The sequence below is a fragment of the Pieris brassicae genome, chromosome 4, assembly GCF_905147105.1.
Source record: "Pieris brassicae chromosome 4, ilPieBrab1.1, whole genome shotgun sequence".
NCBI lineage: Eukaryota > Metazoa > Arthropoda > Insecta > Lepidoptera > Pieridae > Pieris > Pieris brassicae.
In genome coordinates this window covers 4,958,489-4,971,656 of record NC_059668.1, presented here as the reverse complement: position 1 = coordinate 4,971,656, position 13,168 = coordinate 4,958,489, and the positions used below count along the sequence as shown (strand labels likewise).

Genomic DNA, 13,168 nt, shown 5'->3' with positions numbered 1-13,168 from the left:
CGCGCGCACGTTAGTTTTATAACGCGAATCTTAGATGTCGCTAGCCCAATATAGTGGTTTATAAAACGCGGTACTGAAGTATATTTGATGTCGTACTTATTTTCCGCGACAAAATATTTCGTTAAGACCTTACTTCATAGGATCATTTCTATAGTAAGCTCTTCACGCAACTTCTCACAATACGTGGGATATTTCCAGCCATGATGAGGAGACGTGGCGCGGTGCCCTGAGCGTGAGGCGGGCAGTGACGTAAGTCATTAGCCTTCGATGATCGTTCACTTTTCCGCTTGCGGATAAGCGTGGGGTACTGTCGCTGTCTGAGTGGCTTTTCTAACTTTTATAATATATTAGCGAACCTCGAAAGACATTGTTCTATTTTGAGTATGAATATTGATTACTAATTGGTAAAATTAACTAAATATGCTTGATGATAATCAACATTCTTTGTTTTTCTGGCGCGTAAATAAATAGTTTTGTTAGTATTCCGATATCCGACACGGGAACAGGCAACTGGCCATGTGAAAACATGGATTTTCAAGATCAATGCCACAAACAATTAGCAACTGTAAATATTTTATATGTATTTTATCAATATAATAACTCCGATCGAAGCATTAATTTTAAACGATATTCATATTTCTAAGATCCTCTTTGACGATATTTGTAGCACGCTTTCTGTCAATGTTATGTCAAACGCCATAAGCATACATGAAAAAAGTGTGAATTGTAAAAGCGCTATGCACAAAAAAATTGCTATCGTAACAAGTCATGATTACTTAATATGGTGGTTAAGTATTCTTAAAGTTCTGCGCAATTTTCTTATTCCTGACAATAACAAACACAACAAAAAAAGAATTAGCGAAATCGGTCCCGCCGTTCACGCGTGATGCCGTGACCAAGGGAAATAGGGATTCATTTTTATATATGTATATCTATAAGATATACATATATAAAATGATCTACAATAATGAAAAGAACTAATATAAATCATGTTAATATAATATAATCATGCAACTTTAAGTTGATTAATTAGCACACATTATTTGCTAAATAGTTTTGTTTAACGCTGACATTTTTACTATGACATAATTTTGTCGCTAAGCGTATTTACTGAAGATTGTCTTAGATTTATGTATTTATCGATTTCTAAGTAAATAAAAAAGTAAATCATAATAATTTTTATTATAACACCAATTTTTACAATAATACAATCGAATATTTTACTGTAATACCTGTATTGAAAAATTGATTACATACACATCTAGTTCCTACATTTAACTTACGAATAGATTATCATATGAACGTATATGTCAGAAAACCGCTATATATTGGTTTCATTCGTACATTAAATACAGGAAAGAGTGGTCAAGTAATTTAACAGTTATTTGATTACATTTATACACATTAATTCTAAGGATTTTGATTAGGGCTCGGATCTAACTTATTAAATGCAAATAAAATTACTGGCGACATCTACAAGACAATCGAACGATGTTATTTAAAATCTACTCGTCTCAAAAGGGATTCTTAAAATGACTGAGAATCTAAAATTGTAACATACACACAAATTTGCTCAGCTGACATAACTTTCTAGACTATAATAATAGGAATATCATACCAGGGCCCTTACTCTGTAACTTCCAATAGCGGTACCTACCGCGATTTTTCTTTGAATGGAATCTCGCTGTTGGCCTTAAGGGCCTTTATAGCGCAGCTCAGGCTATTTTGGCGAGCGTAGCTCGGCCAGAATGGCGTTTTATCCCGAGGCTAGCGCAAGGGCGTCTCCTGTGAGACTCGAACCTCCGCTTGGGCCGTCGCGGGGTGGTCAATCGCCTGAAGGGCAGGACGGAAGCTCACGGGAGTGAGCGAAGTGCGAAGTAAAGGTCCTCGCCTCACCCGTGAAGGCGGTTTTTTACCCTAATCTGTGATTCTACCGCGATTCGGAACTCAACGAATCTTTGTTCCTCAAGATTGCGACTAACAACAAGGTGAGAATGGGTATCGCTGTAAAGTTACAGAGTACGGGCGCTGATTGCACAATTGTTGACGGTCCTGTATAAAATAGAAGAAATAGAACTGTCTCTATTTAAAAATGTAAGAAAATCAAGTCAAATAATTCAATAATAGCGTACATAACTAACTTCTAAAGCTTATCTTACGGCTAACCTTTGATATAGAAACACAAAATTTTTAATAAAGTTGCACCAAAAACAAACTATCTTTACATTTCAAGTCAATTTTTTTTTAAATCTATAATAGTAATATTTTCGTTTACAAATCTATATTGTTAATATCTGTAGCAGATCCAAACATCGAATTAAAATCAAGAATTTTATCAAGAGATACACCTTAATGTTTTTTTTGATACGTTAGATGAACACAAATGCGGAAAATATCTTAACTGTCAGGAGATGCGTCCGTGGCCTATTAAAATTTATCAAAAACCTTTTATACAAGTACCGCTTAACAATCGGTGTTCTGAAAATTGAAAAATTATAATTGTATTGGTCACAAATTGCATATTAAATTAATTTTATTTGCGGTAAAGGTTGTCAATTAACGTGTTATATTCGTTTTGAAATCAAAGGCCTTCGGATCTGTCAAATTAAAAAGTCAGCTAACCTATAGTCTATTAGGAAATTGTTACGACTACTCATCACATACACATAAATATTAAATATCACAAACTAATGTCAGTTCAGTCAAGTTTTAACTACACAAAGCGATTGTACAACGCAAAAATTATTTTATGAACACATTCTCTAATGAAATATGAAGCTGAAAACCACATAATTTTGTATAAGCCAATCTCTTGCTTTTTTATGGTGTTATTTTTCGAAAAAGGCATAGATATTAATTTAAAAACCCACCGTGTCATACATTTATTATATAGATTTTAAGTTGCGTGGCCGCATGTATTTGATTTTTTTTAGTAGATTTTCCTCTTTTTCTTCAGGAACGAAGATTTTTTTCAATAGAGCCCAATCCTAACTTTTGTTTTTACTATTAAATTTTTATACTAAAATTATTTATCTAAATGAAACATTTTGTTTTTACGTAATTCAATTGTTCGAGGTTTGGCGGGTATAATAGTACGCTATTATAATGCAAACGATGAACAGCGAGGTAGATTAAGCATAGTTTGTTCTAAATCCATTCAAATGTTATACATATATAGCTAGCGAAAGCACGTCAAAATGGTATATGTAATTAACTTATCAAAGTTTTAAATTTCCGTATTATCTATAAACATTTAAGGACATAAATTGCATTTTTTTTTAATTTTTCTGAAATAACCTGTGTTATTTTAGTCAACAATGTACTAGTAATATGAAAACTGTCAATATTTATACTTGAGTTTTTATCTTAATTATTTCACGATTTTATAAAACTAACACATTTATGTAATCGTATGTAGTATAAACTTTTTTAAAATAATCTGTGTTGTATGTAATTTGCAACACAACGCTGACTTTGACAGATGTAAGTGTCAAGTCTTTGCGCGTATCGGTAGTACTAGATGAGTGATGTGAAGACTAAATATTTGTCATCAAATGAGATTTTAATCAAGTCGTCTATGTTATCGTATAATTGGTATACAACTGGTTGTGTATTTAAAAAATCAGAAGGATAGAGCTTGCACGACGTCTATGGTTAGAATAAAGTACACTAGTATCCTACCACATATGTATTATATACTAAGATGAAGCTATATACCGCCTTAGTACACAGGAATGAAATTGGCAGTACTCCAGGTTTTAGTGGCTATTGTTCGCTCTTTAAGTTCTGACATATCATAGGTACTTATTACGAATCTGTCAAATTCTTAAGTTGTAATTCTTTTAAAATCACCTCCAAATTGCGATCAGTCAAACGTGGTGTCACCTGTGTTTAGATTTCATAATCCTTTTGCCAGGTTTTAATCAGAAATTTAAATTTATGACTGGCAACATCATCACTAGTCAATAAAGCGAATAAGAAGCGAAAATAGATGAGAAACGTTCAGTCCATAGAGTAAGCTTATAAACTAACAAATTCGTTAGAAACAAACAGGTTACGGATATTGAGCAATTGAAAAGCGGAAACTTTTCACATTTTTTTTTTCTAGAGAATGGATAAATGTTTGGGACTACAGCATTTTTAGAGCTATTTAAAAATTTTGTTAAACGCTCAGAATTAATTTCTTATGCTATTGTATTCTACACCGTAATATCACGATAATAGAGTTCAGTTTTCAACACAAATCAGCGTTGACAAAACTTTAACCATACACATATACAAGCTTTGTTTCATCTGTGGTTTTTCATTGTAAAAATGGTAATTTCTCATGTATTGTTTATATTAATAGATCTGTCAGTGTACCGTTGGTATGAAAATATCACCTTGTATTTCTATCGAGCTATTGTAGAAAAAAAATTCTAAGCGTAAATTTAAAGATGGATTACAATATTTCTTAAACTCCCTTGAATATATTACACATTAAAAATATGCAGACACTGTAGAATATTAACTTATTACTAATAAATTCAAAATTAAAAATGTGATTGGAAATTAACAAATTATTAAATGGCAAAACTTTGTTCTTTGATGTCGACTGAAAGACATGATGGTCATAAATTAAAAAAGAGGTTTACAGCTGACACATTCCAAATTCAAAATCATGATAATAAATAATTGATTGAAATTTGCGCATTACACATTATATATATGGTACAATTTAGGAGACGTCACACTCATATTCCAGAACGGTCTTGTGGTAGAAGAGCAGGTATCTGTGAAGGAATAATAAATGCTTAATCTGTGATATTGAGGCAGACGTAATATTAATAGTTACAAGAAATAAGTTCATGATAAACACGCAATTGACATTGGTATGACTCCAAGCTGGTTAGTCATTAGAAGCGCAAGCTATTTTTTAGTTTTTCCTACTAAAATACATACAATTCGACCCACCACGAAAACTTAATAAGCTACATTCCCATACTAATATCGAAACAATTTGGTAAGGCTTTGTTTGGTATAAGCGCTACAATTTTTATAAGGAAAGGGACCGTTCAAGTATTACGTAAGCAGATTTACTGCCCCGTATAGTAAAAATAAAAAAGCAAATAAATTACTGTTTACGTAATCACCAAATAAGAAAATCAAAGACCCGCCTCCCCTCTTGTACGTAATATTCGAACGGACCACAATAATAATGAATAACACATATTTACGAAACAGTATTAGTGAAACAGATGCAGTTTTCCCCGTGCAAAGTTCCCAAGGAAAATTGCAAAAACATGATCCATAAAATATTTTAGTTGTTGTGTCATCATAACCCGGGTTTCAATAGTCAAAATACTAATTGTAAAAGCTACTGGTTGTGTATGTCTCGACACTAATTATATAGAGAAAATATTGTGTGTTTGTTTAATTTTGACAGCTAATTCTATTAATATAAATCATTTTGCCAATTGCATATTTAGACATAGACAGATTCGATTTTTTTTTTGTAATGTTTCAGTAACTAATGAACGAGATTCGGGATATTTCGTTATTGTGTCATAACTCTGGGGCATGGGACCTACACATATTTGCGGTCGTATCATAAAATTGCAAGTAGGATATCATCCTTCTCCCAACTGATAGCAGCAACCGAAGCAATAATATGACTTGCTGATAATCAAACCAAGAATTTTATGATAATAATGTTTATTTACATGAGAAACTTAATACATATATACGAACGAGATACACGTCGCTATCAGCCGTCTCTTTAATGCCCTTTAGAACTGGTTAAACGCGCTAATATTACGAATTTTAGGCGGTAATTGGTTAGATAATTGCGCAGCCTAATACTTAATAGACTTCTTCAAATAAATTGTACGCGGCTTCGGCAAAATAAGCAAACTCGCTCGCAAGTATTGCGTTTAGTGGTGGTTTTTTTAATGATAAGCTATTATGGAAGTTTTTTTTTTAAAGTTAAGATACAGGTGCTATGAACATATCGTTGCTTATTTGTCATAACTTTGGTTTCTTGGTAGATTTTATTAGTCTGTGTTAAATAATTGTATCTAAATAGTTCTTTTATTAATTTATTTTGTAGTGTTTGTCAGTTAGAAATTTTGTTCTTGCATTGCCAATATTTCAATAAGATATATGAAATGTGGCGTGACTAAACAATTATAGATTAAATGACGCACAGATTGCGGAATGCATTTTAATATTGACTAAAATCTGCCTATAAGTTATTTTAGTTAATTATCTGTGATATATGAAAATACTCCATTAAACCTGGCAATATCGAACAGACCTGACAGTTTATATATAACTCAGAGAAAACAAACAGCCATATAACAGGTAGATAAAAGAAATCTGTAATCAATCATTTTATATGGAAACCCCATTGCCACCATGGTAATATATACGTAGTCTGTGCATAAAGAGAACCGTAATTGGATTGAAATCACAGCAGTGCTAGCAACCTCGTTATATTAATAACATTGCTACGTCTAACTATAATAGATCGACAGTAATCTTAATACGAACAAAATTAAAGTATATAATTTTTGTGGAAAAATAAAATGACACAAAAGAAATATATTAGTTTGAATAATTTCCGCACACGTTTTCTTTCCGCACAGACTACTAACTACGGTACGTCATAAGTCTAAAGAGGTTTTAATCTTACCCCTCACTATCCAGCACTTCCCTCAGCGAGGCCCGTGTGATCATGTGATCGTCACATTTGTACCAGCTGCCTTTCATCTGGCGGACGTACGCGGTGTAGTGCCCCGCGTCCAACGAACCGAGATGGTTCACCACGGCGAACAATGAGTATCTGAAATTGTCGTAATCAAATATTATTTATTGACAGTTACATTAACTACGTCGCAAGAGTAATAAATAATAGTACATTATTTAGGTAACAAACTTTATTTTTTTCATACGTTTCAACGGTACAACAAATAATTAGTTTTTATATAAAAATGCTTGGAATGTCGATCCTATACTAATATAAAAATATAATTTATTGATATAGGTTATTTAATGTACAATTAAATTATAAAAATATTTTCTAAATTTGCATTTACTCCAATTCTGAAATCAAGAGTGTCGAAAAGTCGAGAACTGGCAATATTTTTTTTATCGTAAACACATTTTAATTTTATATATAAACTAGATACTATATTATAAACGCAACCTTGGAATACGCTTTTACACTTCGTCGCAACGTGACACGTATTTTACACTTTAAAAGTTTAAAAATGAATACATACCTATTATCTTCAAAAATCCCTTCGGGTGCATTGTTATTATCGGCCGCATCGACAGCCCTGCGGTGAGACGACATAAATGGCGTCATGTCTAACTCAGCGGGGAACGAAACGAAAGCCGATATTTTTCTATCTATTTGCGAGGAATGCTCAAATCGTTTCAGATGGAAACTGGCGACGATTGGCAGTGTTTCTAGGGTCAATTGTTTCGTGGATTCGCGGTAAGCCCGACAATTCGAGCATTTGATTTTGGCAGCGGAGCCTAAGTGTTCGGCGCGAGTGAAGCGTTCCAGACAGGCTTGGAGGGAGCTAAAAGTTAGAAAATAGCTTAAAGATACTTTATTTAAATCTAAATAAAATTATTATCTTTACACTGCTGGTATAGTATCACTTTTGCGAAGTTAGAATTGCACAATTGCTAAACATTGTTCAATTTCGATGACATATTTATTGTAATAACGACAATAGAATTTTACGATTTACTTTCGCATCCTAAAGATAAACAATATCGGTTCGAAAGAGTGAACTGACGATACAATGATTTGTCAGAGCCCTATGAAGCTAAAACTAGATTTGTAATATATTAAATTGGCCCTACTGTACAAGTACGAACAGTTTTCAAAGTAAAAATTATATCATACATTTCCACATTTACTAGACCGTGTATGTTTTTTATAGACGGCCTGTTTTAGTATTTATGACTTGATACACCTCCTGACGTTTCGCGTTCTTTTCAACCTTAAGAGACACACTACGATCGAAATTTTAATATGTGACTAATCATTTAAGGGGGATATTTGACGTGTTTGTGTTTGTGTTTCTGTTGCATTATAGGTCCTTAACAGATGGACCGATCATGATACCAATTCGTGTCAAAAAGCTATCGTGATCGAGATGGTTCTTAATTAAAAACGATACGTTTTAGAATTTCGAAGTCACGTCGGGAGTTTGTTAAAAATATGAGGAATATTGAACGCTGCTGAATATGTCAAACTTAATACAGAAAAAAATGTCTTGAAATTAGATTTAAGTTTTGATTGACATTCTAGAATGCGGTGATTAAATTATAAGATTGTTTTCCGAAAAGAACTAATGCATACTAACCCAGGACCGGCAACATCCAGGCTGATATCCCAGAATGGATCTATAGTGGTAGAAACTCCAGAACAAGAAGTGCACACAACGTCACTCTGCAATCCTCCGGTGAATATCTGATCAATGATGCAATTGCAGCGGCCATTCTCTTTCTTCTCCCCATTATCCTCGACTCCATTCATGCAGTGTCTTAAATTACATTTATCCAATCAATCATATGCATTAGAATAATCCATACTATATAATCATCTATCTACTATATAGACATCTTTCATATATTATTCTGATTATTGGCTTAAAAATTCGGGATATGTATAAATTATGTAATTAATGTATGAACTATAAACTCTAGTATAATATACGTACCTATGAAGCACGTCAAGTGTGGCTATGAAGAACTCGTGTGCATCCTGTTGCTCGTAGCCGGCAAGATGGCGTGCGTGAGTCCATATCAAGTGAAGAAGACGGTGTAACGTCAAGGGTGTTTTTGCGCCCGAGTAAAATTCCTAATGATCAAAATAATCAAACAATTACAACACCAGAACCTTTACCTTAACCTTTTAAAAAAGAACTCATTTAAGAAAGCGTAAATAAACAGTACAAACTGTTAATTACGCTTATAAGGAAGCTTATTTTTTAACAAAATATTTGTACTATTTACGAATTAAACTGTCTATAAAAAATAAATTTTATAATTAAGATTAAAAGAATTAAATAATAGATCAATTTTAATTTCTGGATAACGTTGCAAAGTGAAAACTCTGTTAGAAGCAATCTTACACATTGTAAATGCATACCTACTTATAACGAATAAATAAAAATACGTGGTGAGATGTATTCCCGGGGAAATTTATTAATTATCTAAAAATTCAATATTTTTATACAAATAGTTTGTTAAGTAATTATTTAAACAATATTAATGTATAATAATTAGTAAATTCCGAAACTGAAACATTTTTTGTTTCCACGGGAATAGAACTCCTAACGTATTGAATCTAAATCCGATCATCACATTAAAAACATAATAATAATTATTAATGTATAAATCAACAATACAAATAAATTTAAAATCACATCAAACTGAAATACGATTGCAACAGGTAGCGTCCTACGTTATTGAATTGCCGGTTGAGCGCTGACAAATCAATATTTCGCGAGTTATTTATAGCGTACCTGAAACAGCTTTGAAACCTCGCACACGAGGCACTTTCCCGAACTTTGCGCTTTGCATTTATGCTTCTCGCCCAGGAAATAATCCCTCAGCAATGGCGTGTGAATTAATGTCTGAAATGTTTTTGTGTTCTGAAATACGACTGTCCGCGGCATAGCCTTTGTTACACAGCCTTTTTTTAAAATACATATATGAATAGTAATTCATCTGAATTCACTCAGAACTTTTTTAGTCAAAATAAATTGCGTTCAAAAACGACTATCGTATTTTTCATATAATATCCTAGCAAAAATTTATCAAAACGAACTATATCTACTAGTTAATATTATTGCACAAACAGACAAATTTTCTATTCTCCTCGCTACTGATATATAACATTTTATATTGAAAATCGCTCATATAAATAAATCGTTACACTTCATTATGAGTGGGGTTAAAATAATCTATAATGATGTCCTAAAAAACTAAAGCGGTAGCAACAAGATGCGCCACAGGAGCCGTTAAACGAACACAATAATATGTCAAGGACCCAAGTCCGGAGACCCGTTATGGTTCTTCCATTGCGAGTATCCGGATCCCCTTATGACGTAACTCAGAATTCATTTTACTGTAGAAAATAAGACTCTTGTTTTGGAGTCCAAAAGTCACTTCAGGTCAATGCACCAGTATGTAAGTTAACTCAATATACAAATATTGTGCATGAGTAAGCACTACAAAATAGCTTGGTAACATCATCATAATCTTATCACTATTGATGTTTACTAATTAAAGGTAGGTAGGTCGTTCTTTTTTGTTAGGTTATACCTTTACTTTAAAGAAACTCTGGCACTATTGAACAAGTCTAAGTATATATAAATAATTTACTAATAAGTCAAATCCATTGGATGCTGGCACAAGATTCATAGTACCTAGTCTATTCCATCTAAGTAAACTTACTTGGACAATGCAATTCATGAAGCATGTGGATCCCAGATTTTGTAATCCTCGTAGACCAATGGTTGTATGTGGGCCTATCATACGTCTCTTACGTAATCGTCGAAGCGCCATAGCTTCATTATTGTTAGGGATCCAAGGAGTAAATGGGACACACATTCCCAACGACCTAAACATATTGAAATACTAAAATAAGGCTGGCCACACAAAAGGTATGGGCAATAAAATGCTTTAAACAATATTAATTCTACATATATAATCACATCTGCTTATATAACAATTTTACAATTTATAATAAATATTATTAGTTAAATGTTTTTTATGTTTAACTTATTTAATTAGTGCACACACTGCAGTTTTTCTTTTCAATAAAGTATAGACACATTTGTAACAAAGACTATAATTTTTCAAGCTTTACCAAATGAAAATTATATCAAACAATTACATTTTATAGACTGAAATGACTATTTACTCACTTAGCTTCCTTCAATCTATGTGACATTGCAATTTCAGTTAGTTCTCGATCATAAATGTAGTCTTGACACTGGGCACAATAAACATTTCCATAGCTCAAATCAACATAAAGAAAATGCTTTTTAGTTTTGGAATGCTCTTGAATATGTCCACCATAACATGCAAAATATATGCAATGTAAACATGAATGCATTCTTGGTCCAGGTTGACCACAAGCAAAACAGAGACATGAAGTAGCCTAAAATAACAAAAGACCATTATATTATAACTATTCTTGTTTTCATTATTCTTGTATAGGAAGTGCCTATACACAATATTATTTCTAATGAAAAAAATCATTGAACATGTTGGGTAAATACAATGCCAACAATTATCTATGTGTGTTGGAGTATGATGACAGTTGTGAATTTTCGTAAAATATTAAGTAAATGCTTAAAGAATGGAATCTATACACTAATGCCATAATAAAGCAATTTATTTCCAAAATGGACAAAGGATTAGGTGTACTATATACAAAGAAACACATAAAACCTTTCGCAAGGCGACGTAAAAATTACCTAAACAGCTGAAGGTTACGGATCAGCTGATTACGCATCATCTTTTCATACCTACAAATTGAATGTCTACGAGGCTAGGGGTATGAAGTGAAGTTAAAAAAAATCAGTCTAAAAGTGATAGGCAAACCTATTATTACCTTGTATCTTCTAGCTTCAAAGGATGTGCACGACACAAAAAATGCATGGATAATTTTATACGGATTGGTGCCTTTAGCGGCCTTAAAGTTGTTTAAGTGAATGCAACCTGTATCATTCATTTTGATTTGCTTGCGAAAAAGCCGATCAAGACAAACTGCGTCTTTTACCGATCTAAAACACAAACAATTTTAAATATATATATGGTGCGCCCTATATGCATGTAATTTTTAATATATTTCGAATAAAAGAAATTGTAGCAGTACTTTTCACTGGTCAAATGCTATTCGAAAACTTGATGTTAAACCATTATCATCCTTTATACTCTATTTTATCAAAACAAACGCAATTAACAAAAAAGACGACCGACCCGCACCATTCAACTCACCAATCACCAGTCGGCACTCGGCAGTCGGCACAAGTGTTGCCAACAAGCCTAATATTCAATTTGCTAATGTAATGTAAAAAAATTGCCAAAATTGTACTACTAAACAAATATTAAAAAAAACTGGTAAACTGTAATTATTGTAGGTAATTTAAATGTGTTTCTCCACTATTACATGATTCTGTTGTTTATGATATTAATGCATCTACCAGGAATTATGCGGCATTGATAAATATAGGCGTCAAACTTACGCTTAAAACTTTCATGGAAATCATGAAATGGATGGCAGTGTCGATGGAATTTTGTACGCTTCGATAAAATAAAATTACGTCAGTCGTTAAAGATTAATACATTATGGTAATGATGTTTGTTGAGTGCTATAAGTTTTAGTTAAGAAGGGCTAATGGAGGGACTATATAATAAATTTGCATTGAATTGTTAAAAAAATATTCCAAAATCATAATTTTAATATTTGCGAGTGACTCTGAACTCTCATTTATGGTACTAAATGCTGGTGACTCGTCATCTCCAGGTTGTCTCTCCTATGACAGTAACATCGATAACGTGTAATTGATACTTCGCTCAAGAACAGATATATAGGGTTCGAAGATTTAAGGCTATAAATATATAGAATCCTTAGGGTAAGGTCGAGTCGAGGCTTAGTGGGAACTGTTTCCTGTCCTCTTATATAATGATACAACGAGCGTGCATGATTAGACAACTTGGTCGAAAGTATTAAGCCTAGATCAATCATTGTCAAAATGAGAAGCTTTAAAAACGCGAATGTCAAAGTAGTAAATAAATATGGCCGCCATTTAATCTTAACGATGTAAACTTTTGTTTATGTTTTTAATAAATTTTAAGAAATGATAAGTGAATTTGAGAATTTGTCTCTTGGAGGAAACAATGCTGCAAGCAGTCATGCAGATCCATTCACACATACTGGTAAATATGCCTTAAATTTCGTGTACGCTGTGGTTGTTGACCTCAATGAATATCTACTTGTATTTGGCTGGTTACCGTTCAATCTTCGATCTCACTTCCCGTATTTATTGTTTTTCAGAGTTAACACCCGAACAACAAAAGACTTTAATTGATATACGACGGCGGAAGACGGAATTATTGCTAGAGATACAGGTTAGTGTTAATCCTTGTTGCA

The 13,168-nt window shown here is 32.8% G+C and overlaps 2 protein-coding genes and 1 non-coding gene across 3 annotated transcripts in view; 2 read left to right on the top strand and 1 right to left on the bottom strand.

Moving 5' to 3' along the window:
- The first annotated feature begins 123 nt into the window (after positions 1 to 123).
- LOC123709146 lies at positions 124 to 326 on the top strand. Its single transcript, XR_006753691.1, has one exon. It is a non-coding gene; the product is annotated as a small nucleolar RNA U3 (small nucleolar RNA).
- Positions 327 to 1,808: 1,482 nt separating this feature from the next.
- On the bottom strand, positions 1,809 to 12,014 carry LOC123708567 (ubiquitin carboxyl-terminal hydrolase nonstop). Its single transcript, XM_045659341.1, has 10 exons — positions 11,891 to 12,014; positions 11,627 to 11,798; positions 10,935 to 11,170; positions 10,462 to 10,627; positions 9,528 to 9,638; positions 8,721 to 8,860; positions 8,364 to 8,543; positions 7,263 to 7,568; positions 6,674 to 6,823; positions 1,809 to 4,772 (listed from the first exon to the last, which is right to left on the bottom strand). The coding sequence occupies exons 2-10, from the start codon at positions 11,744 to 11,746 to the stop codon at positions 4,718 to 4,720; spliced, it is 1,464 nt and encodes a 487-aa protein (XP_045515297.1). The 5' UTR covers positions 11,747 to 11,798; positions 11,891 to 12,014; the 3' UTR covers positions 1,809 to 4,717.
- Positions 12,015 to 12,824: 810 nt separating this feature from the next.
- The window catches only part of LOC123709099 (cytohesin-1), a 33,863-nt gene continuing 33,519 nt past the window's right edge, over positions 12,825 to 13,168 (top strand). Inside the window, exons 1-2 of the mRNA XM_045660228.1 lie at positions 12,825 to 12,954; positions 13,073 to 13,146. Of these exons, the coding sequence (XP_045516184.1) occupies positions 12,876 to 12,954; positions 13,073 to 13,146 (153 nt within the window). The 5' untranslated portion in view covers positions 12,825 to 12,875. The remainder of the gene's footprint in view (positions 12,955 to 13,072; positions 13,147 to 13,168) is intronic.

What these genes read in the sequence shown, in the direction of transcription:
- LOC123708567 (XM_045659341.1), bottom strand. Translation starts at nt 11,746, where the DNA reads ATGAATGATACAGGTTGCATTCACTTAAACAACTTTAAGGCCGCTAAA. An exon ending in ACACTTGACGTGCTTCATAG is followed by an intron (nt 8,544 to 8,720) that starts GTACGTATATTA and finishes ATGTAATTTAAG; the next exon opens with ACACTGCATGAATGGAGTCG. An exon ending in GAAGTGCTGGATAGTGAGGG is followed by an intron (nt 4,773 to 6,673) that starts GTAAGATTAAAA and finishes ATTCCTTCACAG; the next exon opens with ATACCTGCTCTTCTACCACA.